This window comes from Tiliqua scincoides, chromosome 6, assembly GCF_035046505.1.
Source record: "Tiliqua scincoides isolate rTilSci1 chromosome 6, rTilSci1.hap2, whole genome shotgun sequence".
NCBI classification, from domain to species: Eukaryota; Metazoa; Chordata; class Lepidosauria; order Squamata; family Scincidae; genus Tiliqua; species Tiliqua scincoides.
This window is the reverse complement of record NC_089826.1, coordinates 27,123,084-27,150,341: the sequence shown is the minus strand read 5'-3', so window position 1 is coordinate 27,150,341 and position 27,258 is coordinate 27,123,084. Positions and strand designations below refer to the sequence as shown.

General features: G+C 43.4%; 1 protein-coding gene across 1 annotated transcript; it reads right to left on the bottom strand.

Annotated features, from left to right (window-relative positions):
• Positions 1–251: 251 nt before the first annotated feature.
• UGT8 (UDP glycosyltransferase 8) lies at positions 252–27,258 on the bottom strand. Its single transcript, XM_066632738.1, has 5 exons — positions 26,401–27,258; positions 10,216–10,358; positions 4,197–4,273; positions 796–1,015; positions 252–615 (listed from the first exon to the last, which is right to left on the bottom strand). The coding sequence occupies exons 1-5, from the start codon at positions 27,220–27,222 to the stop codon at positions 252–254; spliced, it is 1,626 nt and encodes a 541-aa protein (XP_066488835.1). The 5' UTR covers positions 27,223–27,258.

Sequence of the window (27,258 nt, the reverse complement as noted above, 5' to 3'; positions counted from 1 at the left end):
AAACTTCAGTGCCAGAATAACCTTTCTGCATCAGTATTAAGAATAAAATACAGTTTGCATTTTAGGTTGTGCTTCATTTTCCTAAAGATTTTCCTTAGTTCTGTAGAATTTAATCGCATACAATTACATAGTGTAGGGAAGTGTTAGAACTGTTTATTGAGGTTTTACTTTAAGGAGGTGTTAGCCTAAGTTACAGCTATCAAATTCAATTATAGAACTGATTCACTGATAATATACATTGGGTAGTTGGCTCATTTCACCTTTTTCTCATGTTTAATGTGGCCATTTCTTCTATACTTGCCATTTGGTATCCCATTTTGGTAATGTCCATTAATGGTAGTATGTTCATCAGTGGACCAAAGCTGCTTGCGTTGCTTGCAGATAAATTTTGCTATCCTGGTCAAAATGTAGCTGAAGAAGGCAGTACCAAACAGTATGATGACGGCAACATCCAATAAGAAATACTGATATAAAGAGACGGCGTAAACAGTGGCACGCAGATGGTGTGCTCCATTGTGACGAAGGATATAATTAATCCAGTAGACTGTTCTATTAACAGGATGACCAGGTTGATCTCTATGAATTTCAGACAGCTTCTTGGCCCGTTGTCTATAGCTATGGAATCAAGAACAAGATAAATTCAGAATATTGGGTTGTGCCATTTCCACAATAGCTTTATCATCTACTCCTGTAATTTTATGGAGGTAAGGCCATTAAACACATTGCTATGCCTAATTAAGAAACCTCTATTTCTATGTCAGCCAAAAATTTAACAAAAGAAAATGAAAATCTTACCTTGGTTCATTAATCACTTTCACCAGTGCATCACATAATTCATCTCCAGTAACCGTCTTCCAGTTTAGTAAAATCCCCATGCCTTTGGCTTGCACTCGGGTCATAGTGTCATAATGGTCTCCAAAAAGAGGAATTCCCACCACCGGCACACCATGGTACATGGTTTCAAAAATGCTGTTCAGCCCACCATGACTAAGGAAAGCCTTAATGTTAGGATGACCTTAAAGAAGTGAGGCACAGGGGGAAAAAAATATGTGATGTTATCAAAAAGTACAAGAGAGATGCATGTATCTGGACAGAAATAAAACTACTGGAATACTTATTAATTTACGTATTTTAGGAGAGTTGTATCCCATCTCTTTCCCGAAGTACCTGAAGCAGCTAGCAACATAATAAAAATACAACAACCAAGATTAAAAAAAAATTAGCAGATTCAAAAGTTAATGTAATTAACTAAGGGCCTTACGTCAGTGCTTTCCAGCACTGGCATAGTGGTACCAATGGGACATGTGCTACATCCTGCAGTTGGGTGTCACTCACAGAGGCCTCCTCAAAGTAAGGGAATGTTTGTTTCCTTACCTCAGACCTGCACTGCCCTTATGTCAGTGCTGGAAAGCACTGACATAAGGGGTTAGGATTGCGCCCAAAATCAAGGAAGGCTTGGTGAAACAAGGGGTCTTGAAATGTTTCCTAAAGGAGAAAAGGGAGGAAATTTCATAGGGAGGGGGCTACCACCAAGATGACCCTGTAATGAATCCCCTCTGAATGTGCCTTCAACAGTCAAGGGATGTGCACGAGGGTCTTCCCAGTAGATCTCGGGAAACAGGTTGGTTCTATTAAGGGGAGGCTATCTTTCAGGTATTTTATTTTCAAGCTGTATACAGAACTTCCACCCCTCTCTTGGGCTCCTATTAATGTTTCTTTGCAAATGAGGAAAGTTTTCACTGCTGCTGCCATAGCTGGGGACCAGGGAATTGATCCCCAAGTCTCTATACCATCTTACTTTTACATCACACGCGGGATCAACAAGCCCTTCCTGCTGTTGCCAGGAATAAATGACAAAATTGATGGGTTCAGACATAAAACTAAACTATAACTGTGTGGGTGAAGCACTATCAATGTCATGGGGACCAAAGGGAACTGTGGAGAGGTCTGGACAGCAATGTGCTGGCATTAAGGTTGGTGTTGCAGCCTGGGCTCTGTCTTTCAAAAGAGACAGAGCTGAACAAGAATGACACAGAATGGAAGAGACTTAGAGGGAAAAGGAACTAAATAAGCCTCTTCCTTGCTGCATGAATGACCATGTAGGAATCTGACCATTCCCAGTTAGCAACTGACCCTGGAGGAAGTGATATTTCCACCAAAAAACAAAACAAAACAAAAACCCAGACACACCCCAGGCTGTAATGCCTCAGTTTAGAACAAACCATAAGTTTTTGTTGTATCAACCCAGCAGAGCAAGGACTTTTTTCCCCTAACCATCATTTAACAAGCCAGGATACCAAACCAGGATCTTGGTTTGCTGTCCTGTGTGGTTAAAAGGGTTTGGACAGAAAAACAATTTTTTTTTTTCCCCCCCAAACTATTTCAGATGCTGCACTGGGACAACTGCAGCCTACTCCACAGGTCTCCCCACGTCCTCAGAAGGCCTCCAGAATGTAACTGGTAGCCACTTCTGATTCACATCCTTGACTTCTGGTCATGTCCAGGAAGTGTTCTGAGACAGGGAGGCCCATGGAGTAGGCCACAGACCTCCCTGTGACTCAGAACAGCTCCTGGATGCACTGAAAGTGGCTTCCAGTCGTATCCTGGAAGTCCCATGAGGTACGGGCTTGGCATCTGCAGATATAGTGGGGATATAGTGGGGAAAGGTACAAAGAACCCCTTACCTTGTACAAAGAACAAAGGTGCAAAGGGCTACTAAAATGATCAGGGGCTTTTTAGTTTGGGGAAAAAAGTGAGGAAGGTGGGGTGGAGTGGAGAAGAAGATAGAGGTTTATGAAAATTAGATATGATTTGGAATGGGAAGCAGAAAAAAAGAATATCAAAAAGTCACAAAATACGAGTAATACTCGTAGTAATACTTAAAATACTTAAAATATTTAAGTATTTTAATACTCGTAGTAATACTTAAAATACTTAAAATAAAAGTAATACTCATAGTAATACTTTTATTAGTACTATCCAGAAAGATGCAATATCTTAAGAAAGTTTAATAAGGATAAAGTCCCACTCCCAGCCTCAATCTTTGGCATGCCCAAGCAGGACTAGCATTTCTGTTACACAGGCCTACAAAATTGAGGTTCAGAAAAGTTTTTCTCAAACTTTATGGTGGTTTAATATGAATTTGGGGTGCTGATTCCAAAAATGGCATCCGTTTTGCCCTATCACATCTAGTTTTGGAGCTATAGTATAGCCTAATTAGTGAATAGTCCAAGCAGCTTCCTCATGAGGAAGCCATGGTGTAGGCTTCCTCATGAGGAAGCTGCTTGAACCATTCACTAAAGAGGCTATGCCATGTCTCCAAAACTAGACGTGATAGGGCAAAAAGAATGTCATATTTGGAATCAGCACCTCAAATAGACCCGGGAATTGGTGTAATGTTTAAGGAAGCAAAATGTGTGTTGTCCTGTGTTATCAGTCCCTGGTTTATGGCCCAATGCTATGCAGGCTTCTCACTGATGGAACAAGCGTTTTGTCAGTGGAAGGTCCACTCCATCAGTACTGCAGGTGCAGCAGAAATGCACGCAATGGGGCTGCTAGTGCCAAAGTCTGGTGGCCTCATACACGCACCACCAGAGCATCCAGGAACTGCTGGAAGAGGTGAGCTGACGTGGGGGGGGTGGCGCTGGGTGCTGGGCATGTAACGGGGCACAGAGGGGAGGAAGGTATATAGTCATAGCATGCTGGCAAAACAGGCTGCTCTGCATGCTGTCCGGGGTGTGTGTGATTGGGATAGGTAGGGGGAAATATCCCTTTACCTCTGTAAACCCCATGATTGCCAATGGGTCTCCTTGGACCTGTGCCAGCTGGCGGAAGTCCGAGAAGACAAAGAGGGAGTATCAGCTGGCTCAGAAGGGATAGCATCTGGTGCAAGTCACTCGTGCCAGGTGCCACCCCCTCCCACCTCTAACAAGCTTCTGGTCCCCCAATCCACCCCGATCCTATTAATTACATTTGCTCCATACAGGCTGAGATTTTGTGTTTAGGGTAGAAAAAAACATTCGACAATGGTAGATACCAAAAATCAAATTTTTGGCCCTGCAAATAGCTAACTATATTCAAATTTTTCTGTAGAGTCAGCATCAGATCTGAAGATACCCGGTTGTCCAGATACTACTACCTATCAGGCAGCATGAGCAAGTCTAGTGGAAATAAATGCCACTTCCCATACTACTTACCTAGCAAGTCATTCTGTGGTAACCATTCCATGAGTTTTGTATTGTTACCCAAGTTCCTAGGCTTGTTTCCTGAAAATCTAAGAAATACAAGAGAAAGCAATTTTAAAATACATTTTCATAGGAAGATTTATATATAAATGAATTGCATGAAAGAGCAGCCCACAACTGCATGAAGCAGAGTGTTTCAGTGCACTCTGTAAGCTGTAAGCTTTCAGTAACTGTAAGCAGGTTAAGAAATTCCTAGCAACGCCAGTGAGCTGGTGCACATCCAAGAAGTTTGTGTAGGGCTGCCTGGCCCAGGAGTGGGGTTTAGGACACAGCATGTGCTGCTGTCACTGATCCCAACCCCCTCTAGGACTGATCCTCCCCTGTTCTGCCCTCTTCCCCCTTCCCCCCTCTTACAGTTAAGAAATTCTTCCTTGTCTAGCCTTAATCTACTTCCCTGTAGTGGCAAAAGAGAGGTTCTAGTCCCACGCTCAGGAACCAGAGAGAGCTCCCCTTCTCTGTGAATATGAATATTCTCTGTGAATATTCTCTTTCAATATGAAAGGCAGCCCTTCATATTGTTGGCACAGACTCACTTATCAAGTACATCAAGATCATTTGGAATCCTGGAGAGGGAGGGTCCAGCCAGCAGTGAGCAGATGTGCCTTTCTCGAGCTCTTGAAGGGCACTCTGTTTTTCCCAAAAACTGCAGTTCTGAGGAGACCCGGGGATTGTTTGTCAGGAGAGACAAACTCCTCCATGTGATGGCTGATCCCTGAGGAGATAAAGCCTGGCCAAGGGGCTTTCCCAGGAGATTCTGCCAAGTCTTGGCAGTAGTGGTGAAGAACTCATGTTGAATCAAGCTGAAGGCCCCAGCAGGGAAAGACTTTGAAAGACTTAAGTTTGCGTATGCCTGGCATGGATTGAGTAATTAATTGCCTGATTTGGGTTTTTTTGTCTTGAGAAGAAGGGGGGGGTGGTTCCCGCCCCCTCAGCTGTTTATCTGTGTGAGGAAAATCGTAGAAGAGATTTACCAAGCTTGTTAGGGTTATCTGAAAATATAATTACAACTTTATAACTTTGAATTTCGGTGGACTAGAAATTAACTGTCCTTGAATAAAGTTTGTGTATTGGAGCGCTCATTGCCTTGATTTGATACTTTCGTTCAGGATTGCCTGAAAACGGCTGGATGTTTTGACATTCTTGCGGACTGAGGACTGTCGGTTGCCAAGGCTACCAGTATAAATAAGAGGTAAAAGAACAGAAACAAAACAAGAACAGTGCACCAGTGATGTCTAGTGGATTTAAAAAGGCATTGCAAGAATTGGATTTGTGTTTATAAGTGAAGCAAGGAAGATAATACGCTGAGGACATCTAGTGGTCTTAAAGAGCATTGCAAGCAAAAGATATTTGAGTTCCACAGGAAGGAAGAATGAAGTGGCGGGTAAGGAAGTCCAAAGTTTGCCAGCATCGGAGACAGGATTTGGAAAATTAGTACAAGAGGAAGCAAAAAGGAAAGACTGGAAACAGATTATGTAAGACAACATAGAAAAAACTGTTGGTAATGGTACAGCAACAAATAAATCAATCTGCACAGATTCAAACCAGTGTGGATGTTTTAACTAAACAATCAGATGAACTGAGTGGACAGCTGATGGATGTGAAAATTATACCAGAAGAAGATAAACAAGAGATTGAGAGATCGGGACACGATAAGAAAAGACCAAGCTAAAATATCAGAGATAGAAGAAAATCAGCATGATGCAGAGACAATGTTAATGGAAATTCAAATGGATAGTGAAGCTCGAGTGGTGAGCATGCAAAATATACCAGAAGAGAAAGAAGAAGATACATCACGATGAATTGTTAGATTAATATCAGAATGGACTGATATCCCGAAGAAGGCGATACCTAAAGAATTTGATTCAGCGAGAAGAGTGAGTACTTTTTATCTGAGAAAACACGAATTACCAAGAGAAATTCATGTGAAATTCATCAGAACCTTTTACAGAGATAAATTACTGAAGGCTTCACAGGAAAAGAAATGGACAGTGGATGACAATAAAGCTAGAATTCTAAGACATGTTCCATGGAGAGTGAGGAAGAAGAGAAAAAAGAAGAATTGTCAAGGCAAGGTGTGGAGACCGGCTGGTGGATGCGTCTATAATTAAAGATTTGGGAGAGACAAATAAGAAGGTTTCTATATGGAATAGATACCATTTGATAGACTATTGCTAGAAACAAAAGAAAAAATATATAAAAAATGTATAGGTTTTTATTGGATTTTGAGACATAAGAAAAAATAATGTATGATAAAATGGGCATAAAATATAGACCATAACATCACAATAGATCAATAGAACAGATCTAGAAGCATGACATAAAACTTATTAGAGCAACAAATTTTAAAGAAAAGATATTTAAAATGTTTTATAGATGGTACATGACACCAAAAAACTGGTAAAAATGAAACAGAATATATCAAATAGTTGTTGGAAGTGTAAATGTGTGGAAGGAACATGTGGTGGGTATGTAAAAAAATGCAAATCTATTGGAGAATGGTAAGAAATGTAATACAAAAGATTGTTGAATTTATGATATCGCTGAAACCTTTATTTTTGCTTAATATTATTTTAGATGTTATAGATAAAGAAAACAATGTGTATTTAGTTATGATTTTAATTTTAGTGAGGATTTTATATGTTAGATATTGGAAGGATTTTAGAATATTAATGAAAGATGAATTAATAGAGAAAATACTGAGGCAATGGACAGGAGTTCAGAAATTTTGGATTAATAATGAAAACCAACACAAATTGAGCAATGAAAATCTTTTTATGATTGGTTGAAAATGAAATTTTAGAAATATATGATAGGGCATTTAGATGATTGTATTACTTATATATTATATTTGATATGATATAACAGACAAAGGATGAATGAAAAATGATATTAAGAGGTAAATTTAGAAGAGGAAATTGATTAAGATATGTAATGATTTATTAGTTGTAATGATCTATGATAATGATATATGATTTCCTGCACCCCTTTTTGTGTGTGTGTGTGTAGTGGTATTATGTTTTTTGTGTTATGTGTTAGTTTATATTTGTTTTTGGAAAATAAAAAAAGGAAAAAAAAGATCATTTGGAATCCTGATTTGGTCTTCCAGGGTGTTAGCTATTCCAACAATTTCATGTCATATTTCAGGGGTGCCCAAATGTAAGAGCCACATCTGATAAACTTAAGATGTTTGAAAGCCACAAGATGTTTCAGAGTCGTAATATTTAAGAAGCATTTGAATTCTTAAGTATATTTATATCCCATGAACATTAAACTTATGTTTTAATCCAGTGGACTCTCAGTTCATGCCCAATAAATAATTATAAATATAATTGAAAATTTCTTATTTACCTTTTAAATTAATTGTGATGCAAGAGGGAGCTCAGCCAACATGTTTCTGAGAGCCACACATTACATGTCATAGAACCCAATCCTACACAGGTCTGCTCAAAATTAAGTCCCACTGTATTCAATCAGACCTACTCCCAAGAAAGTGTGCACAAGATTTTAGCCAAAGAGCAGCGTGAGGCTCATGAGCTGTGGTTTGGTCACCTCTATCATATTCAGATATAGACCTGTGGCGCTCCACTGGCTGTGCTGCTGGAATACAAATTCTGACATAGCAGCCCATGGATAGGATAAGGCTGTTATAGAGCAATTCTACATGTGCCTGCTCATGAAGTAAGACCCATTAAGTTCAATGAGACTTACTGCCAGGTTAATGAGTACAGAACTGCAGACTACATCTTCCCTTACTAGTCCTGTACCTACCTTGAGCGTGGCAACTCCAGTTTCTCATTAGTGCAACTGTGAGGTTGCAATGCTATCCCCTTGTGGGAGAAGACAGGAGCAAAATAAGAGTTAAGTAATAGTGCCTTATCTCCATCACCAGTCACCACTTCTTCATCTTCTTCATGCAACAGACCTGTTGCTTCCTTGACAGTCTCTTCTTTTGGATATAGTTTTTTTTTAAAAAACCCTTATTGTCGTTTGTGGTCTCTCACCAGCCTCAGCTGATTCTGGGCTTTAGCCTTCCTGACATCATCCTTGCAGATGCACGCTACGCTTGGATACAGTTCCTTTGTTAATTGTTCCTTCTTCTATTTCTTATACTTGTTCTTCTCAACTTTTGAGAAAGCTCTTTGTTTAGCCATATTGGTTTCCTTAATGTCTCCCATGTTTTCTTTGCTTAGGAACTGTTTGCAATATCTCGCTTTTCCTAACATCCACCCTTCTTGGATTGTTTGATCCTATAGCAGTTCTAGCCATGGAATAATGGCCCAGTGCTAACTGGGCCTTGAGCTGCTGGAATTCACACTACAGCAGCACAAGGCCCTTTGCTGCAGCACAAAAGCCGGGATGCCAATGAGCACTTCTGAGCTGCTGGCGCTAATGGCCAGAGATATGGAGTGAGGCTCAGCAGCAACCCCTTGAAGCTGCACTAATTTCAGTATGTTGGCAGCAGGGGTGCAGAGAAGTCAGAGAGAGAGCTGGAGGGAGTGAAGCTCTGCGGTAACGGCACATGATGAAACTTTTCCCCAATTTTCTACCCTGGCCCATGCCCTTCCTCTCCTCAAACATATGCCAGCAAAATAGCTGGAGTGGGTCTGAGGAGACGGCAAGAAGGCTTACCCAGATAAGTGTTTTACTTACCTCCGGCTGGCCTTCTGATCACCCCCTCCCCACCATAGCAAGCAGCATGAACTCCTTTTGCATGGCTGCATGTTATAGTGTGGCAGGGGATAGTACTGGATTGTTAATTGTCCTCTGAACTCATTAAAAACAGCTTTCCCAAAATCCAGGATATGCTTCTGATTACCATTAACTTCCCTTTGCCTTGATATTAAGAATTCCAAGATGACATAATCGCTTTTGCCCAAAGGCTGTGCCATTTTCACTTCCTCAACCAAATATTCCCTGTTGGTAGTTCTGAAGTCCAGAATGGGCAACACCCTTGTTCCTTCTGCCACCTTCTAATGATGAAGGGGCCAGTCTATCCAACTTTCCACCTCCAGTGTAGCCACCATGCCGCCAGTTACTTAAGAAGGCCCCAGTTACTGCCCCTCCACCACAGGATGCAGCACACACCCCACTGGCACAACGGCACCAGCACTGGAAAATTGGAAGGGATCAGGCCTGAAGTTCTCAACAAGGCAAGGCAAGAATTTATTGGACTTCTCATTCTTAGCCAAGCTTCAAATGTCAGGATAGCTGAAGTTTCCCGTTATCATTATGGTGTGCCTCTTATAAAGCTTGATAATCCATTTGAGGAAAGTACTGTTCATGACTTTCTGCTTGGTGGTCTATAGCAGACTCCCAGAATAGTATCGCTCTTGTTCCTCTCTCCTTTTATTCTTACCTAGACCCTTAGGACTGGGCCTCATGCTCAGACTCCTTCTGTGTAGGTGTAAACATTCATTACAGGCAATAAAACTCCCCCTCCCTTTCTGTTGGATCTGTTTCTTGGGAAGAAATTACACCCTTCAAGTCCTACATTCCATTCATAGGTCTCATACATGAGTTTCCATGAAGCGTATTAGAACATATTTGTCTTCCTGTATTAAGATTTAAAGTTCATTCTATTTGTTCCCCATATGAAGGATATTGGTGTATTCAAAATAAGTCAGAAGACCGTAAATCAAAATGAGCAGCAAACCATAATGGACTGCAAAGGGTATAATTTCACAAACAGGCTAGAAGTCAAAACTCAACAAATAATATATTGGACTAGGTAGCTCTCAATTCATAGTGAATTGCATAGTGTAGCACAGTGATGAAAACATGAAGTTGCTTTACAATAAGGCAGATAACAGAAGAAAACTACTACGTAAGAGAGGACAAACTGCTCCAGTCAGATGATGTCACTGATGCATAGTTTCTTGCTAGTACTCTTAACACACCTGGTCAGTACCTCTGAATATTGCTAGGTACGTTTAAATCCCTTTGCAAATATCTATTGTGCTATTATATTTACCTCCAAACAACTCTTTGAGGAAGTTTTGCCAGAGCATGTGCTAGTTTCTTTGCTATTTCTTCTGACAAATATTTCACTCCTGCTCCAAATGACACAAGGACAAAGCCGTTTTCATGAGCACCATCTACCCATGCCTGGAGATCCTGAGAAAAAATAATAATAATAAAAAAAACTTTGCTGTCAAAGTCATCAAACACAATCTCATTACTGAAAATACACCCTTAGTAAACAATGAATAATTTACATGCTAATAAAGGCTTGGTTTTGGCTGAAGCTATGCCAACAGATTTTAATCTATATCATTTATAAAATGTATCGGCACAATCCAGCCCTTATATGTCCCATCCTAGCTTGTATAATACATAGGTAATTAACTTTCTGTTAGCCCCTACAGGGTGACCTGTATGTAGAGCAGGGGTGCTCAATAGGTGAATCGCGATCTACCGGTAGATCGCGAGGCAAAATGAGTAGATCACGGAGTGCCAACCCCCCCCTTCAGGTGCCTCTGGGAGGAAACGCCAGGAGTAAGGCCCATTGTACTCAATGGGGCTTAATCCCAGGTAAGTGTGGCTAGGATTGCAGCCTCACAGCCTAATCCTAGGCATGTCTACTCAGGAGTAAGTCCTGTTATACTCAGTGGGGCTCAAGGTACACCAACATACATTGTACACATAAATGTTATATGTTATGATGGCGCGAACATTGTAAAAAAAACTCTGGTAGATCTCCGGGCCTTGCTGGGTTTCAAAGTAGCTCTCGAGCCAAAAAAGTGTGAGCACCCCTGATGTAGAGGATGGGTGATAGAAAAAGGGAAGAATGGGATCCCAATGTGTTCCCCTAGTTGGACCTGTCCTCTTTCTTCTCAGTCCCATAAGGGTGTACTGTGCAATGATGGGGCTCTATGTAATGAGGCCATGAACAAAATACACAAACTGCTGGATGACTTGTACAGAACTTTGACTGCTGCTCCATGGCCTGCTGTACAGTAGCATAATGTACCTAGGGTAGCAATTTTGTGCATACATTTTGTGCACGCACAGGCTCCAAGAGCTCACAGGTTCATGAAGCATATATACCTGGCCCCTGATAGTCCCTCTGAACTGAGAAGTACACAAGGTAACACACCCTGCCCACTATGTGCTGTATGCAAAGAAGGGTGTGGACTGTGTCAAAAGTACATAATATAAACGATATATATATACTTTTCTAATACGGTACACTGAAACCATCAGTTAACCCCTGCTAACTGGGTAAGAGGCACTATTTTCCAGAGGGTGCTCCTCTTTTTAGCAGGGGTAGAGCAATTGGCCCTCCTCACCCCAGCGGTGTCTTTTCTAGTGGCTGTCTGCTGGTGTTCTTTTGCATCATTTTAGATTGTGAGCCCTTTTGGGACAGGGAGCCATTAGTTGTTTGATTTTCTCTGTAAACTGCTTTCTGAACTTTTCGTTGAAAAGTGGTATATAAATACTGTTAATAATAATAATAATAATAATAATAAAAAAACCAGGCTGTTAGCCTAAGTTTTAATAGTCAACACAAAAAATAATGGCTTTTTACTGAAAGTCTTGAAATAAAAATCTATCAAGCAAATGGCAATCCAAAGATTATTTTTAATATTTTAAAATCTATTAATAAAGTTACAGCCCAATCCTTTCCCCCACTATGCTACAGCAGGCAGCTGTACCAAAAGACTGCATGCTGCATACAATTGTTGTGGTGGGGGGAACCAGGAGGAAGCCAATGAGAAGTAAGTAGGCCTTCTGGCTAAGGGCCCAATCCTAAACTAGGCCAGCACCGGTGCCGAGAATGTATGTAGGGGATGGGTGTCACAAACATGACGTAAGGCACGTCCATGACACCCTGCACGGAGTCAGCGCGTGCAACAGTTGGTGCTGAGCCCTGAGCTGGCTGGACACCACTTGAAGCGCTGGGCAGCACAGCGGTGAGGGCTTTGGAGGCGGGGAAGGCATTATGGGGAGGGGGAGAGCGGGGCAGAAAGGAACCAGGGCGGGAGGGACGGAAGTCCCCTTCCCCTGAGGAGATCTCCAGTGGCCTCAGTGGTGCTGCTGGATGCAGCAGTAGCCCTTTTGGCACCCACCGCTGCACCCTTAGCCACAATCTCAGTCTCATATAGTCCAATCCTATGCCCCCCCCCCCAGTGATGACAAAACATGTGTTGCATCCTGTGGGGGACAAGTCCCAGCGCTTTCCTTTGGGTAAGGGAACATTTGTTCCCTTACCTAGGAGTAAGCCTCTGATGCACAGAGGAGTTTCCTTGCACCTGCACCAGGAAAGGCACAGGTTCATGTGAACCTGGGCCCATGCATTGGGTCTGGATGGAAAGGGGGTTTGTATTTGGCTGCTGCTGCCAAACCCGACCCCTTTCCAGACCCGACTGGCTCTCCTCCCTGTCCCCCTGTGCCTTCTCTAAGGCACCCCCCCCAATGGCTCTATCCTGGGCTGCAGTATAGAAGACAAGCTTCCAAGTAGGCAACCCAGCGAGTCTTGAAGAAGAGGAAAACACTGGGATGAATATAACCCAGGAAGGAAGGGCAAACTTTATCCCCCCCCCCCATTATCTCTGCTTCCTGTCCAGTGGTTGAATAAACACAAAGACTGTGAAAGTAACTCCCCTGTGTCCAGTATGGTATGTTAACTGGCTTCACAAACTTTCTGGAGGTGAAGCTTAAGCCCCCCTTCTCCCCAGTAGGAGTTGGGGACAAACTTCAAATATTTTTAAAAAGGGGACCTAACCTGTATCAAAGAATGTGTTAGCTGTATGGGGTGGCCAAATTCCAGGTGATTCAAAATACATAACACTTTCCCTCCTTTAGAGAAAAGAAGGAAAGAAATAGGAACCTTGTCAGGGAAAGGAGCTGGATCTGTTTGGAAGAAGCAGGGTTAGAGATGAAAGACAGAGTACCGAAGCTGTCGGGAGGGAGATGGAGCAGGGGTTGCAGCTCATGGCTGCACGGAAGTTTTAGATTTTAGAAAGTCTACTGTTCTTAAGTTTTAGAATGATAGACATCCTTGTAAGCTGATATAGATCAATTAAGCCCAAGAGCTATGACTTAGAAGGCCAGAATCTGATGGCTTAGCAATGAACTCAGTTGGGTGTCTAGGTTTTCTCTGAGCCTTTCATCAGTAATCTGAAATGTGGAGATAATAATACTGTTTTTCCTTAGGGAGTTGTTCCTAAATATTTTTACTTTTCTTGTATTTTCAGGACTAGCTAGAAAGTTGAAATCTAGCACACAGGCAGCAAGATGCCACAACTACAAGAAAGGTTTGAAAATTTGAAGTTTTCACATCCAATAGGAAAACTCTCAGTCATAAAGTTTACCTTATACACTCCAGCACAGAGCAAGCCAAGTTACACATGAGACAAACTCTGATACTGCAACACACCTCAGCGAGCCTTGGGAGTATTTCTGTTAGCAACAAACGTATGTTTGTAGAATGCAGGCGGTATTTACCAGTATATATGGGAAAGATAAACTCATCACAAAAGGAAAAAACCCCTGGGTGAAAATCAAATACTGTACTCAAAAAGGAAGTCAAGCAAGTTAATGTCAGTGAATGCTCTTCATTTTTTAACCTTGTATAGAAACTTTGTCTGAGACAACCTTTTTTGAGCTGCTGACATTCTCCCAATCACTCCTTTAGTAAAGGGCCACATCTTAAAGTTATCTTTTACCTTTTTATTAAAGTTAACTTTAATAACTTAAAGATAGGATTCCCAGGCACAGCAGAAGCTGGACTGGCATGTGAATCAATGCCCAAATTTTGCCTTTTTTAAAAATAACATACACCCAAAGAGACAAAGATGGTGGTCTTCAATGGCATGGCCATGTTCTGCGCGCCAACAATGATATGGTGGCGCAGGAAGGCCTTCAGTTGGAGTCCACTGTCCAGTCCTTCAAAACAGACAGATGCAGGAAGATATGGGAAACAGAGACTCTTCCACTCCCAACATCCTTCTATCCATCCTACTGGTACAGTGGTTACAAGGGAGGATATGATCTTCTTTTAATAGTTCTAGGAGACTGAACAGATCAGGACTGCAGCACTCTTCTACCAACTTCTCCAGCACTGCTGACATGATCATAGCAGCATTGCCGGAGGAGTAGGAATGCCGCCACTGCTATCTCAATCTTTTTCTCACTTGAATGAGCAAAAAGAAAATTGGAGCACCCACAGATGTGCGTGTAAAGGCACCGCCTCCCAGTTTATCACCTTCCCCCACCCATTGCTCAAAGCAACCACTTCACCCACCATTATGGACGAGATAGCCCTGAACATTCCAGGTTATATATTCTTTGTAAAGGCACAGGTGCATGTATTTATATTGTACTGCACTTGTGGCGGTAAAATTTTGCAGCCAATAGTGTATGTACCATGGTACCTAAGGAGCGGATCTACTTGGCCTATCAATGTCTACTGCTGCTAGGACAAGTAAACCGATCCAGCACAGCAGTAGAAGCTGTTGCTCCAGTGGGGACAATCCTGAGCTGGGAAGCTTGAGCCTCCTGGGCTAAAATGTACACACCTTCCCAGGAGTTGAAAAAATTAAGATTTCTGGAGCAAATGGTGTTGGAGGCAGAACAGCACAGAGACAAGAGGAATCCCATATCCTTTTAAATCAGGTTAGGTAAGAAGGGGGAACTAGTATGTCTGGAGTGGCTACTTGTTGGAGTTAAAAAAAGAGGCAATCACCAGAGGCATAACTACAGCAGAGCCTGAGGGTCACCTGCCCCGGGCAGTATGCCGCCACCACCTCGTCCTCTGAAGAGAACCTGGAAGTGACTGCCTTGCACCACTTATAATTCTCCCAGAAGCAAGGGTACTTGTTGCAGCAGCTTGGCGCCCCCATTCTCCCATGGAGGCACCAAGAGAAGCCTCCACAGGAGAAAGAAAGAGGCGTGAAACCACCAGCACCTCCTCCTCCAGGGAAATCAGGAAGTGACATCACAATGTCATGCGAGTAGTTATGCTTCTGGCAATCACTGAGTAGCCTTCCAGTCATGCTGCTCCCAGGTACTTTCCTCAAGTGGCTTAAGGTGCTGTTAGAGGAGGATACTAAAGAAGAAGCCCAAGATTAGAGCCTGCCTTCACCAGAATTCTGGATAAACACAGAGAATCTTAGGACACCGACAATGATTTCCAGCTAATAATTTGGTAACATGGAATCAATGATCCTGAGCAGACATACATAGAAGTGTTATGCTTGAAGGGTTGAAGCATTCAAAATTAGTTTGTTCTTATCTGTTTTAATCAAAGCCCATAAATCACTCTAAAGTATGGATTACGCCTGGAGCTGCCAAACCCCGGCCTATGGGCCGGATCCGGTGCTCCAAGTTTATCTGTCCAGGCATGGTGCAACAGTGGTGAAGCCTCAGCGTTCCACACCGCAGCCAACGTTCATCGGCCACCAATTTTCAGAAGAACTTGTACTGGGCTTCCACGCAGAGCCTTGTATGGCAACCAGCAGTGGAAGTGACAGCCTGGCATGAGTCTGTGTGAACATCAGGGGCAACGAATGTTGACTGTGGAGTGGAACAGTAAGGCTTTGCCACTGCTGTGTTGGGTAATCTTGGAGCGCAGCATGCTATGGTTTGGAGACCACTGGACTAGATTAGACCAAACTAACTGGGATCCTTTATTCAGAAACAGGAAAAACAAGGGTTTTGTTGTTGTTTGTTTGTTTAGAGGGCTGACTACCCCAGAGAGTCAAATATCTGTAATGTTTATATATATACATTACATATACATATATAAATATGCATATATATCTGCACTTCATATTCACATTCACTGTGCAGTCCTATGCATATCTACTAAAAATAAGTCCAATTGATTTCAGTGGCACTAAGTCTCAGCTAAGTGTGTAGAAAATTAAATAAGATCCAGGGTCAGTAAAGTCTAAAAATTGGAGCTATTCCCACTCTGTATGCAGCTCACTTTGAGTCAACTATTCACAGTTTGCATTTGAAAGAAGGATAAACAGGCGTTCCCCTGAACACATTCTAGCATTAAAAAAAATGGTGTAGCTGAGCTGGAAAAACTAGCTAGCGACATTAAAGTTAGCAGGGGTAGACTAATGAAACTCAGCAAGGGTACATTATCTCAACTGGAAGGCAAATTCATTTATGGGTTAATGCTGTACTCCAGACACCTTTTTTTTTTTTTTTTTTGGCTCAGAAAGAGGAAATGATTAATGGTAATTCATTTTCCAGTGAGGTTAGCACCAGTGACAGTGTTCGTGGCTCAGTGAAAGAGCACCTAGCCTGCATGCAGAAGTCTCAGATATACAGCCCAATCTTATCGTCCCCTTCCTCCCTGCTGGTGCAGCCATGCCAAAAATGGGTGTGCTGTACCAGCGGGAGAGGGGTATCTGAAAGCTCTGGAGACAAAAGGGAATTTAAATCCCCTTACATTGCCGAAAGCCTCACACTCCACGATGGATCTCCTTGAACCTGTGCTAGTGATTTTTGCTAGTGCACATTCAAGGAGAGAAAGGGGGCGCCTCATGACAGTCTCCAGCATTGGGATGCAGGTTCCGCTGCCAGTCACCGCCCATACAACTGGGTCATAAATCTCTTGTATCTTTAGGTACAGCAGAGCAAAATTTGCGTCTGAAAGCCACCTTCAGTTTGTATCACCAAGACTAAGCTGGATGGTCTGGCAGCTCCTTATGTCCTAAAAGTACAGTTACAAACCTTTGAGTTTTTGCAAAAAAACAGTGTTGCCGGGATAAGAAATTACCCCTAAAAATGATGAATGTTAATAAATAATATTAACTAGGTTAGCTAATTAGAAGACATGCCATTTACAGCCCAATCCTGCACTGCCCAGGGTGGGGGGCTGCAGCAGTGCCAAAAATGCCTGCTGCCTCATCCTGCATGCTCCGGACAGCCACCGCCGGCTCTTCAGGAGAAAGGGACTTTTGTCCCCTTCCCCTGGATAAAGCAAGTAGCCCCGAAATGGAGCTACTCGATTCACCGCCAACCAAAAGGTTGGCAGTGAATCAAGAGCCTCCATGTTAGGTGGTGAGTCCGACATGGAGGCTCCGGGTCCCTCCCGTCCCATCTCTCTCCCTGCCTACTCCCTCCCTCGGCACACCTCCTCCCCGCCCTTTCCCCACCCTTTGCCTCCTCCCCCCACACCTCCACTTACCTCTTCACTGCTCAGTGGTACCCCAAGTGCCAGCCAGCACTGGGCTAGCACCAGCGCTCGCCCAGCGCTAGGGCCCACAAACGTTCCTTATGGCACGTTTGCGACAGTACGTGTCTGTGGTAAGTCGGCGCGCACTGTTCAGGATTGGGCCCTTAGTCTTCAGAACATTTCATTAACAAAACTAAACAATTCCTATAAGGAAATACCATTCAATACATAGACCTTCCTTCCGAAATAATTCTGAAGAACTAGTAGCTATGTTTTAAACTATACTTTTACACCTTTAATTCATGAAAAAAATTTAAATATCATCAAAAATGAATATCATAAATGAAGACAAATCAAATCAAATGAAATAATACTATGCAAGTTTATACAGTGTAGAAATAAGGATATCAGTGTGTTAATATGCTATAGTGACGTTCTCCCTGTAGCTGGACATTCAGAATTATTGTTAGTGCTCGAGCCATTTTAGAATTTATAAAAATAAATTATATCAGACAGAAATGGCATTGTACTTGTACTACTGTGCGATCTTTGTTCTCTTTGATTTTTCTAATTAGCTATTCTTCACAGACTTAAATGCTAAATGGACAGCTGTGACTACAGTGTGAGGTCCCAGCTGGCAGTAACCAGCGGTGCCTAATACTGAGCTTTGTTTCAGATAAACAAAGCACACAAATACAAGCATAACGGAGTATCAGTGTCTGAAGCACTCCCTGTTCAGCTGTTAGAATAAGTGAAAATCAAATGTGCAAAAGTATCAATAGCCATTCCCCCAATACGTTTGCGGGTTCACCTCAATCACAGAAAGAGATACTGATGATTTTACTGCATTAAAAAATGTCATGCATATGTAATTTAATAAACTGGAAAATAAACTGTAAGCACTATGCTTCAGGGTGCCATTAAGATTATGTATTTTTCCAGAGCTTTCTTTAAGAAGGGTATCTATGGCTGAACTTCAAAATAATTTTTTCTCAATATATGTGAGATGCATGGGGCTTTCTTAGTTTATTCAAAATCACAGATCTGGGCACAGTCTGATCCTAATAGGCTGGTGCTGCAGTCCCAGAGATGGGTGTCACAAAAATGCCATATGGCACTTTGTTGCTGGTGGGAGACATGCAGCACTGACTGCCAGTGCTAATTGATGCTGGGTCTCTGCACAGGATGGAAGATTGGCAGAACCACGAAGCAGTGAGTTTCCCCACCACTTGGTGGAACGTTCCCACTTGGAACGAACGTTCCCACTTGGGGGAACGGGGAGGAACTGGGCAGAGTGAGGGTAGGCCAGAAGACAGATCAGACCAGGGAGGGGGCAGGAATGGTGGCAGAGGTTGCTGCTGAATCCAATACCCCCTCCTGAGCCATGAACACCCTCAGTTCTGAGTAAGCTAAATAGCTGGTGCAGATTCAAGTAGACCCATTGGGGCCACCAGCGCTCTACACGGGATAAGGGATCTGAAATTTCCTTTCCCCGAGGAGAACTCCAGCTGCTTCCCTGGCTCCGCAAGATACAGCAGAAGTCATTTCGGCACTGCTGTATAGTGAGGCAGTGGGGAAGCATAGGATTTGGCCCTAACAGTGTGTCTTTTTTGAAAGGATGCATTTCATTACGCAGCTTTTCTGATTTCTCTTTAAGAAATATATACAGAGTTTAACATAATCATTGCTTAATCAGAAGAACAATATTGGCCAAAGTTAACTGCAGATAATATACATTTGCATGGTTCCATAAAATGACCAATGAAACATGAAAACTCCTCACAGGCAGCATCAACCCATCCATAGGGCGAGGTGAAACAGACTGCAACAAGCTGCAGATGAACACAAGCAATATCTTATGCCCCTGGGTACTACTGCAGCTGCCTCACCTCCTCCCCACTTACGTCCCGTCTGCTCGGCCACTCTGTTTTCAAGCAAAAAAGTGGGCCAGAACAAAACAATTAGAACAAACACCACCTCACCAAAAAAAAAAAAAATACCTTCCTTCTTTGGAATAGCCTCCTTCTAAATGACTCTACTGTTGTATTTGAAAACACGGTGGCAGTGTGAAAGTGAAAGAGGAACAATAAGAAGGGACAGGTGAGCTGGGGGACTTGTCTCCAGTGCTGCTGCCAGATATTGCAGCAGTGGCCCTAGAGGAGGCTGTCACCACCACTGCCCCAATAACTGCCACTATCTGGGAGGGGGGCAGGGGCACCACCACTGCCTCATCTGGGAGGGGGGCAGGGTATCTGGCCAGCTCAGAGAAAGTGGTGCTGGGGTCTGGGTGAATTACTTAGTCCTCCCCCCTCCCCCAAGTCCCTTCTCTGGTGGGGCCTGACACTGTGAAGGAAGCCAGATCAAGCAATGGGGAACAGAACAGAAGCATATTGGATTCACCTTGAGGCACCAGTTGGGCCTGGGGCAAGCACAGCCTCTGCAACTCTGAAACACATTTGTCTATATATGATAGACTAAGGGCCCAATCCTATCCAACTTTCCAGCACTGGTGTAGCCACAATGCAGCCTGGAGGTAAGGGAACATTTGTTCCCTTACCCTGAAGAGGCCTCTGTGACTACCTCCCCGCCAAAGGATGCAGCACATGCCCCTTTGGTGTGGTTGCACCGGCCCTGGAAAATTGGATAGGATTGGGCCCTAAATGAAATCTAAATTCCTGTATGTAAGTCAAACAGAGACCTGCTTCTGCTATACCATTTTGTTTCTCAAAACTGTTCTGACCTCAAATAATGTGAATAGTCCAATCCTATCGGGCAGCCCAATCCTGAGCTGCCCAGCGTGTGGGGCTCCAGTGGCGCTGAAAACGGCTGCTGCAGCATCCAGCACACCCCAGGCAGTTGCTGCCACCTCCTCAGAAGAAGGGGACTTTCATCCCCTTCCCCTGGGTAAAGCAAGTGGCCCCACAATGGGGCCACTCAAATCAACGATGACCATAGGGTCAGCACAGAATTTAGAGCCTCTGTGTTGGGTGGACAGCCCGACACCAGCATCCGCAATGCGTCAACCTAGACCTGTGCCAGCAATATTGCTAGCGCATGTCCACGTTGACCTGTGCAGGTGGATCAGGGCCAGGAAGAGGGTTTGAATACAGTGCGTGCCAGCATTACTGATCCTGCCTCCCTCCCAGGCCCGATCCACCAATCCTCTGCCCTATCTTCTCTCCATTCCACCTCCTCCCCACCCTCCTCCTGCATTCAGAACTTACCAGACAAGGTTCTTATTACTAAGCATTTAGGAATGCTTATGGGATTCTCTCCATATGAATTTCTCTAGAAAACTGAGGTTTGCAGATGCTGTCTGCAGATGTTAGTAATGAATTAGCAATTCCTATAATCCATTCTGATTTGGCTTACAGTATAACCCAGGGGTGTAAAAACATTTCATACAGAGGGCCGCAGTTAGCATTCAGGGTTCCTGCTGAGGGTCAGAAGTGATGTCATTAAGCAGAAAGTGATATCATTAAGTAGATCATGGCTAGAAATCAGCACCTTGTTCTCACATAGAAACTCACTAACTGCAAATGATAGAAGAGAAAATACACCAATTTTGATCATATTTCAAGATATGGGAAAGCTCAATTTTCACGTGGGCTGCCATTTCAGTGGTAACACCTCAGCACTGCTCAGTAGCTGAGAGCCTGAGGGCTGGACAAAAAGCTTCTGGGGGCCGCAACTGGCACCCAGACCTTATGTTTGACACCCCTGGTATAACGCATTGTTTTGGTGTCATCACCAACCACCACCTTCCCCAAGTATTGTGGTACATGCAGAGAAGTTGAGACATGGAAGGGTATTTGGCCTTGTACTTGTACTGGGTTTTTGCAGAAGACAAAAGTAGCACCTTGTCATTGCTACCTTATGAAGAAGCTTCAAGGGTGCTAATAGGAGTCAGCCAGGTTGGGCGTTGGTGGAGGGCCCACATTCATCAGGGGGGCTCACCTGGCCAGGTTTCCCTCTGAACCCTCAATACTGGTGGCAGCGATTGTGCCCATTTTGCCATTGAAAGTGGACAAAGGGACGCACTGGGATTCAGCACAGCATTTAATCAAGGCGCACATGTTCCCTTCAGCAACTGTAAACAAATTTTTTTTTTAAAAAAAAGACATGAACTGAAAACCATGCAAAGTACACATACACCAGTTTTAAAATTAATTTTAAAAATTCTCCAACTTTAGCTTGGAGACAGACTGATTAAAACACAAGGCAAAAAAAGACAACAATGGAACAGGGGACATTGCTTATCCCTAGAAAATATGAGCAAGTACAGACAAACTTTATTACAGAACAATCCCATGCCTATGCATGTCTACTCAGAAATGTTCCATTGAGTTCAATGGGATTTACTCTCAGCTAAGGCTCCCATTCCTAACAGAGAGGTGTGCTGGCAGAATGCACACTTTGCCAGTGTACCAGGCCTCAGAGCCGTCACAAAACCACCGTAAAGTGCTTTGTGATAGCACAAACTTTAGGCACGCCAGCAGGAAGGCCAAAGCCTTTCTGCTAGCACCAGCGGGGGGGGGGGGAAGGGAAATGGGGGGAAGGGCAGGGAAGAGGTGTTAACAGGGTGGGCAGATTTGTCCTGGAATCGGAAGAGATCAGCAGCACCAGCATGCACAGTCCCCCATCCCCCTTCCTAGGCCTGATCTATCTGCATGGATCAATGCAGACTTGCATCAGCAATACTGACAGTGCAGGTTCAGGATGATCCATTGTGGCTGCTGACCCCAAGACAAGGGGATAAATTCCCCTGTGGGACGTAGCACAGCTTGTGTTCCCCTGTGGGACGCAGTGCTGCTGTCTCTGTGTGTAAGATTAAAGCCTTTGTCATTTGGCTCACTATTTCCACAGACACTTCAGTTTCTACTTGACTCTTCTGTATCCCAAAGTTCACCTTAACTTCACTGCATGAAAAAAGAAAACCTTTTATTCAACTGAGCATCCTTCTTAGCATGGATTTAGATCATAATATTTAGCGACAGAATAGTGTGCGATAGGTACAACATGTTTGACCTTCAGAGGAATCCCACTTGGGTCTGATATTTGTTTTAATGCTGAACTACAAACAGAACATACTTGGAACATTTTATGCATGTAAAATATTGCATAAAACAGCATTTTATGCATGCAAAATGCTTTATATAGAATCTTGTCAAAATATGATGCACTAAATATTAAAAATTGAGTGAGCTGATTTCAAAGCTACTTTCCTCTATGAAAAAGCCAGCAGAGGGAGGTTAAATCCATCACAGATAATTTTCATCACCTGAGAGGATTCTAGCAAGGCTCTCTCTCTCTCTCTGCTCAGTTTTCCTCAAAATTAAAATCTGCTGCCTTCAGGCAGCAGCCTAATACCCTAAGCAGGATGGGACCAAGAATACAAACTATTTATGACAGTTCACTGTACCTGGAGATTTCAAACCACATTTCCACATTATCACTTGTACAATCCAGGCATCACAACAATAAAATTCAAATAAACACCAAGTCATCCTAACATTTGCACAACTGTATCCTCTCTGACTTGTTATTACTGGAAACTTTTACAGCAACAGTTCTCAGCATTGAAAGTCAGTCCATGTCACAATGCCCCAGTTCTCTGCCACAACAGCCATGTGGCCCAATCCTGCGCACGATGCATCAGACTGGATTCAGTGCGGCTTATGTCAGTGTGGAAAAGCTCATAGCTTTTCCAAGAGTACAGGCATGTCCCCATATCTGCAGGGGTTCCAATCTGGAAACGGCAGCGGATATCTGAATCTGCAGATACAAGGGAGCACTCCCTTCGCTTCGCTCCACTCCCCTTGCCTGCGAAGCACCCTCTGAGCTTAGCAGACTGAGCCTTAGAGGCAAAAAAGTCACTTCCATTTTTTCCATAAAACCAGAAGTGATGTTTTTAGTGCCTTATAAGGCATTAGGAGGTGGGGGGAAGAGAATGGGGGAAAAGATAAAAAATAGAAGTGACATTCTTTCACCTCTATAGCTCAATCTGACCTGGCAGTGGCCGCGGATGGATGACTGCGGCTTCTGCTGGGCTCAGAAGACCCTCCAGAGGTTAGCAGAGTTGTCTCGTCTCTGGAGGGGGCATGCACCAGGGGGGTGCGTATGGGGGGGCCACGGACCCGATTCGTGGATACAGGATATGCATATAAGGGGCCCCCCTATACAGTTCTTGTTTACATGAAAGCTATGAGTTGTAATTAATTCAGTTTCAGCAGTAGCTGGGTCACCTAAGTAAAATTTACTTCCAAAAACAAAGCAAGTGATGCTTCCTCTTCCTCACACATCCCCTCTTCTTCCATCATGTTTTCATAGCACAGCAGTACATTTTGCCTACCAGAAAAGTCCAAGGCTATATTGTGACAACTACTTGTCTTCCCAATGTTGTCACTAGTACACATAAAGAAAGAAGATGCCTGATTCAGAGGAAATGGCAGCACACATATGAACTCCAACCTTCAGAAAATCAGCCGCAATTGAGATTGCCCACCCTAAGTTGTATACTGGTGTATGTCTGGTGTAGAGTTCCAGTGACAACAGAATAATTGGGTAATTAACAGAATTACAGAAAAATTCTATGCATCTTTATTTGGAAGTAAGCTCCACTGTGATCTGAGTTGGTATAAGCCAGCTCTGTGTGTTCAGAGATGTATGCATTGTAAGGGAAGAGACTAGACAGATGGATTTTCCCCTGCCTTCCCCTCACCCCTGCAAGCACTATGGTATACCGTGACATTTCCAAAAATTATTCTTCTCAGTCCATGTTGCCACAGTAGAACTGCTGTGGCTAGTCCAGACCAGCCCAAGGATCTTTCTTGAGAAGGACTTGGTCCTTGACCCAGAGTCAGTCTTGAGACACAACTGCTAATACAGGTTCAACCTGGTTATACACGGATTTTTTTGTAAATTTGAAGGAATGTGCTGATCTCAGGAGGAGGGGAAAAATGCATCCCTTTAAAATCACAGTTTAAAAAGAGAGAGATAGTGGCTGGCTGACAATCCATCAATCAGTCTCTCTCTAAGCTTGCCTCTGAGCCAGCAACCCCTCCCTTCTCCACTTGAAAGAAAGACCATCACTTTGCATTGGTGATGGGAGGGGTCTGAGTGAAGCCTTTCTAACCCTTTCTAAGTGTCTGGAGAGAGACTGATTGATGGATTGTCTTCTTAATGACTCTGTTTTACAACATAAAGGTCAGCAAGGCTGTTTTTATATTACCCAGCAAAGGGACATTGGTTTCTTCACCAGCAGTGCATGCTTCCCATCAGCAGCCTTTCAACATGCTCCTTCTTCTTGTGCGGGGCTGGGCAGATATCTTTTAAGTCCAGTGGTCACACAGGCTCTCCAGAGCTCACATGCGAACCTCAGGGCTTTCACCCAACCTGTAAGGCACTGCTAAGCTCACGTGCAACCTCCAGATTCCTGCAGATTGTGCACGAGTTTCAAGGCCTTCACCCGACCTGCAAGGACTTCTGCAGAGCTCATGCTCCTTCTTCTTGTGCGGGGCTGGGCAGATATCTTTTAAGTCCAGTGGTCCACAGGCTCTCCAGAGCTCACATGCGAACCTCAGGGCTTTCACCCAACCTGTAAGGCACTGCTAAGCTCACGTGCAACCTCCAGATTCCTGCAGATTGTGCACGAGTTTCAAGGCCTTCACCCGACCTGCAAGGACTTCTGCAGAAGCTCATATGCGATCTGCAGAGCTCATGAGGAAGCTTGGAAGCTCTCACACGAGTTCAGCAGAGTCCTGCCGGTTGCGAAGGAGGCCGGAAGCTCCTGCAGTGGCTCTTCAGAGCTTGGGTTGAAGTGTCCGCTGGCCAGAGGGTCTCTTTGGACCATGGGGTCTCCGCGGGTCAGATCTAGCCTCTGGGCCATAGTTTGGAGACCCATGGTCTAGAACACTGATTGGCAGCGGCTCTTGAGGTTTTGAGATTTTGCCCAGTAATGCATGGAGATGCCAGAGATTGAACCTGAGCTCTTCTGCACATAAATCATGCGCTCCACTAGTGAGCATGGCTCATCTCTACTACTTAACACATGAAGAATGAGTGGGTAGAACAACAGCTATCATTCACATAGCATTGGTGGGAAGATGATAAAGAGAATCACGGATGGTGGGGGAAGGTGAAAAGAGCATGTACAAGGAACAGAGTGGAGGTGACCCCTCAAAAATGTTTTTTGCAAATATGTGAATTATTGGCTCTCTCTTCTGGGGATCCTACAGACTTGTCTTTGAATGTCTTGTCAAAAGACTTGTCTTTTATGCTCACTTAGATCTAAAAGACAATTAAGGGGAAAGGACTTTAGTTTGTATCTTTCTACTGATGCTTTGCTCTTTACAGAAGATACGATATTGCTAGAGCTAGACTTACTATTGTTTCTTATTTTGTTTTCAGGATTAGAATATTAAATTTAATACAGACAACCATGGTTCATCCCTGAATTAATAGTTCTGTCTAGTTATAAGCTCCTGTGCTAAGCTCAAAATCACTTTTTAAATACGTAAATATGAATCTAATCCTTTAAGTCAGGGGTCTCCAAACCCTGGCCCGGGGGCCAGATGTGGCCCACAGCAAGCCTCTTTCTGGCTTGCAGCCAACCTCTTGTCCCCTGAAAGCATCCCAGTTGGCCCACGCAACTGAACATGACCAGAACTGTGCTCTGATTGTGTCTGGAGGATGTTCTGAGGGCCAGAGAGGTTGAAAGAATGAGCCCATGCATTCATTTATTCACTCATCTAAGTTCCATCTCTAATTTATTTATTTCAATTTTATATTTAATTTTTTTTCTGGCCTTCACACCACACCAGATATTTGATACGGCCCTCTGGCCAAAACGTTTGGAGACCCCTGCTGTAAGTGGCAGAAGATAAAAAACCATAACATGAAATACACCAGTGCCATCATGTTGAGAATAATTCAGTGTTAGTTTCATCACAAGAAAATTAATCACTTTAGGATAAATTCCAAATAAAATATTACATAAAAGTAAAACTCAGCAAACCTTACTTCTGGCAGAGGACTGGCTGGCTTGGTGAGGATTCCTCCCACATAAACAACATGCGGTAATGTCGGTCTTGGAAACTCTAGTGCTACATCTGTACACAGCATCCACAGGCTGCTTTCATGAACCAATTCAAGCATGGACCTTGTCGGCTGTACATTGTGTTTCTGCATTATCCTTTCATATTTTGGCAGAACTAGAAAGCTGACTCCCAGTCTTGAGACCAGATAAACAACAGTGTTCTTAAACCTCTCAAACAAGTTCATATGGTCTGTGAGAAGCGAATTAAATTCTGGAACATATGATAAAGGTGCGGGAGCACCTACTTCTGCTGGGTACCAAAGGCCAGTGGAAAAAACAGCATATTTAATCCCTAAAAGATGAGCAATAACGAATCCACACATCTCATTAGGATCTACTAGCAGGAGGTCAAATTTTTCCTGTTTTAGGGCAAGTAGGAGCTTCTTATTGCCTACAATCATGTCACAGTTCTTGGAATAGTGATCCACAATGTCAAACAGTTCCAGGGCTGTAAGCCTCCCAGAAAAGATATTCCTCATTTTGGACTGAAGAAATTCATCTGAGGTGGTTGTATTAAATATTCCTGGGTAACGCTGCAATTTATAGTGATTGGATGGAGGCACTTCTCTTCCCTCAGACAGAAGGAAAACTGTCTGATGCCCGTGTTCGTGCAGGGCTGAGGCCAGGGTCTTGAAAATATACAGATGGCTTTCAAACATAAGTGGCGGCACAATAACAATTTTGGCAGCCCTTGAAATTCCGACAGCACTCCACAGAAGAATGAAAACTGGAACGTAAGACTTCATAGCTGAAACGACAAACAAAAAATTGCTTCAGCACAT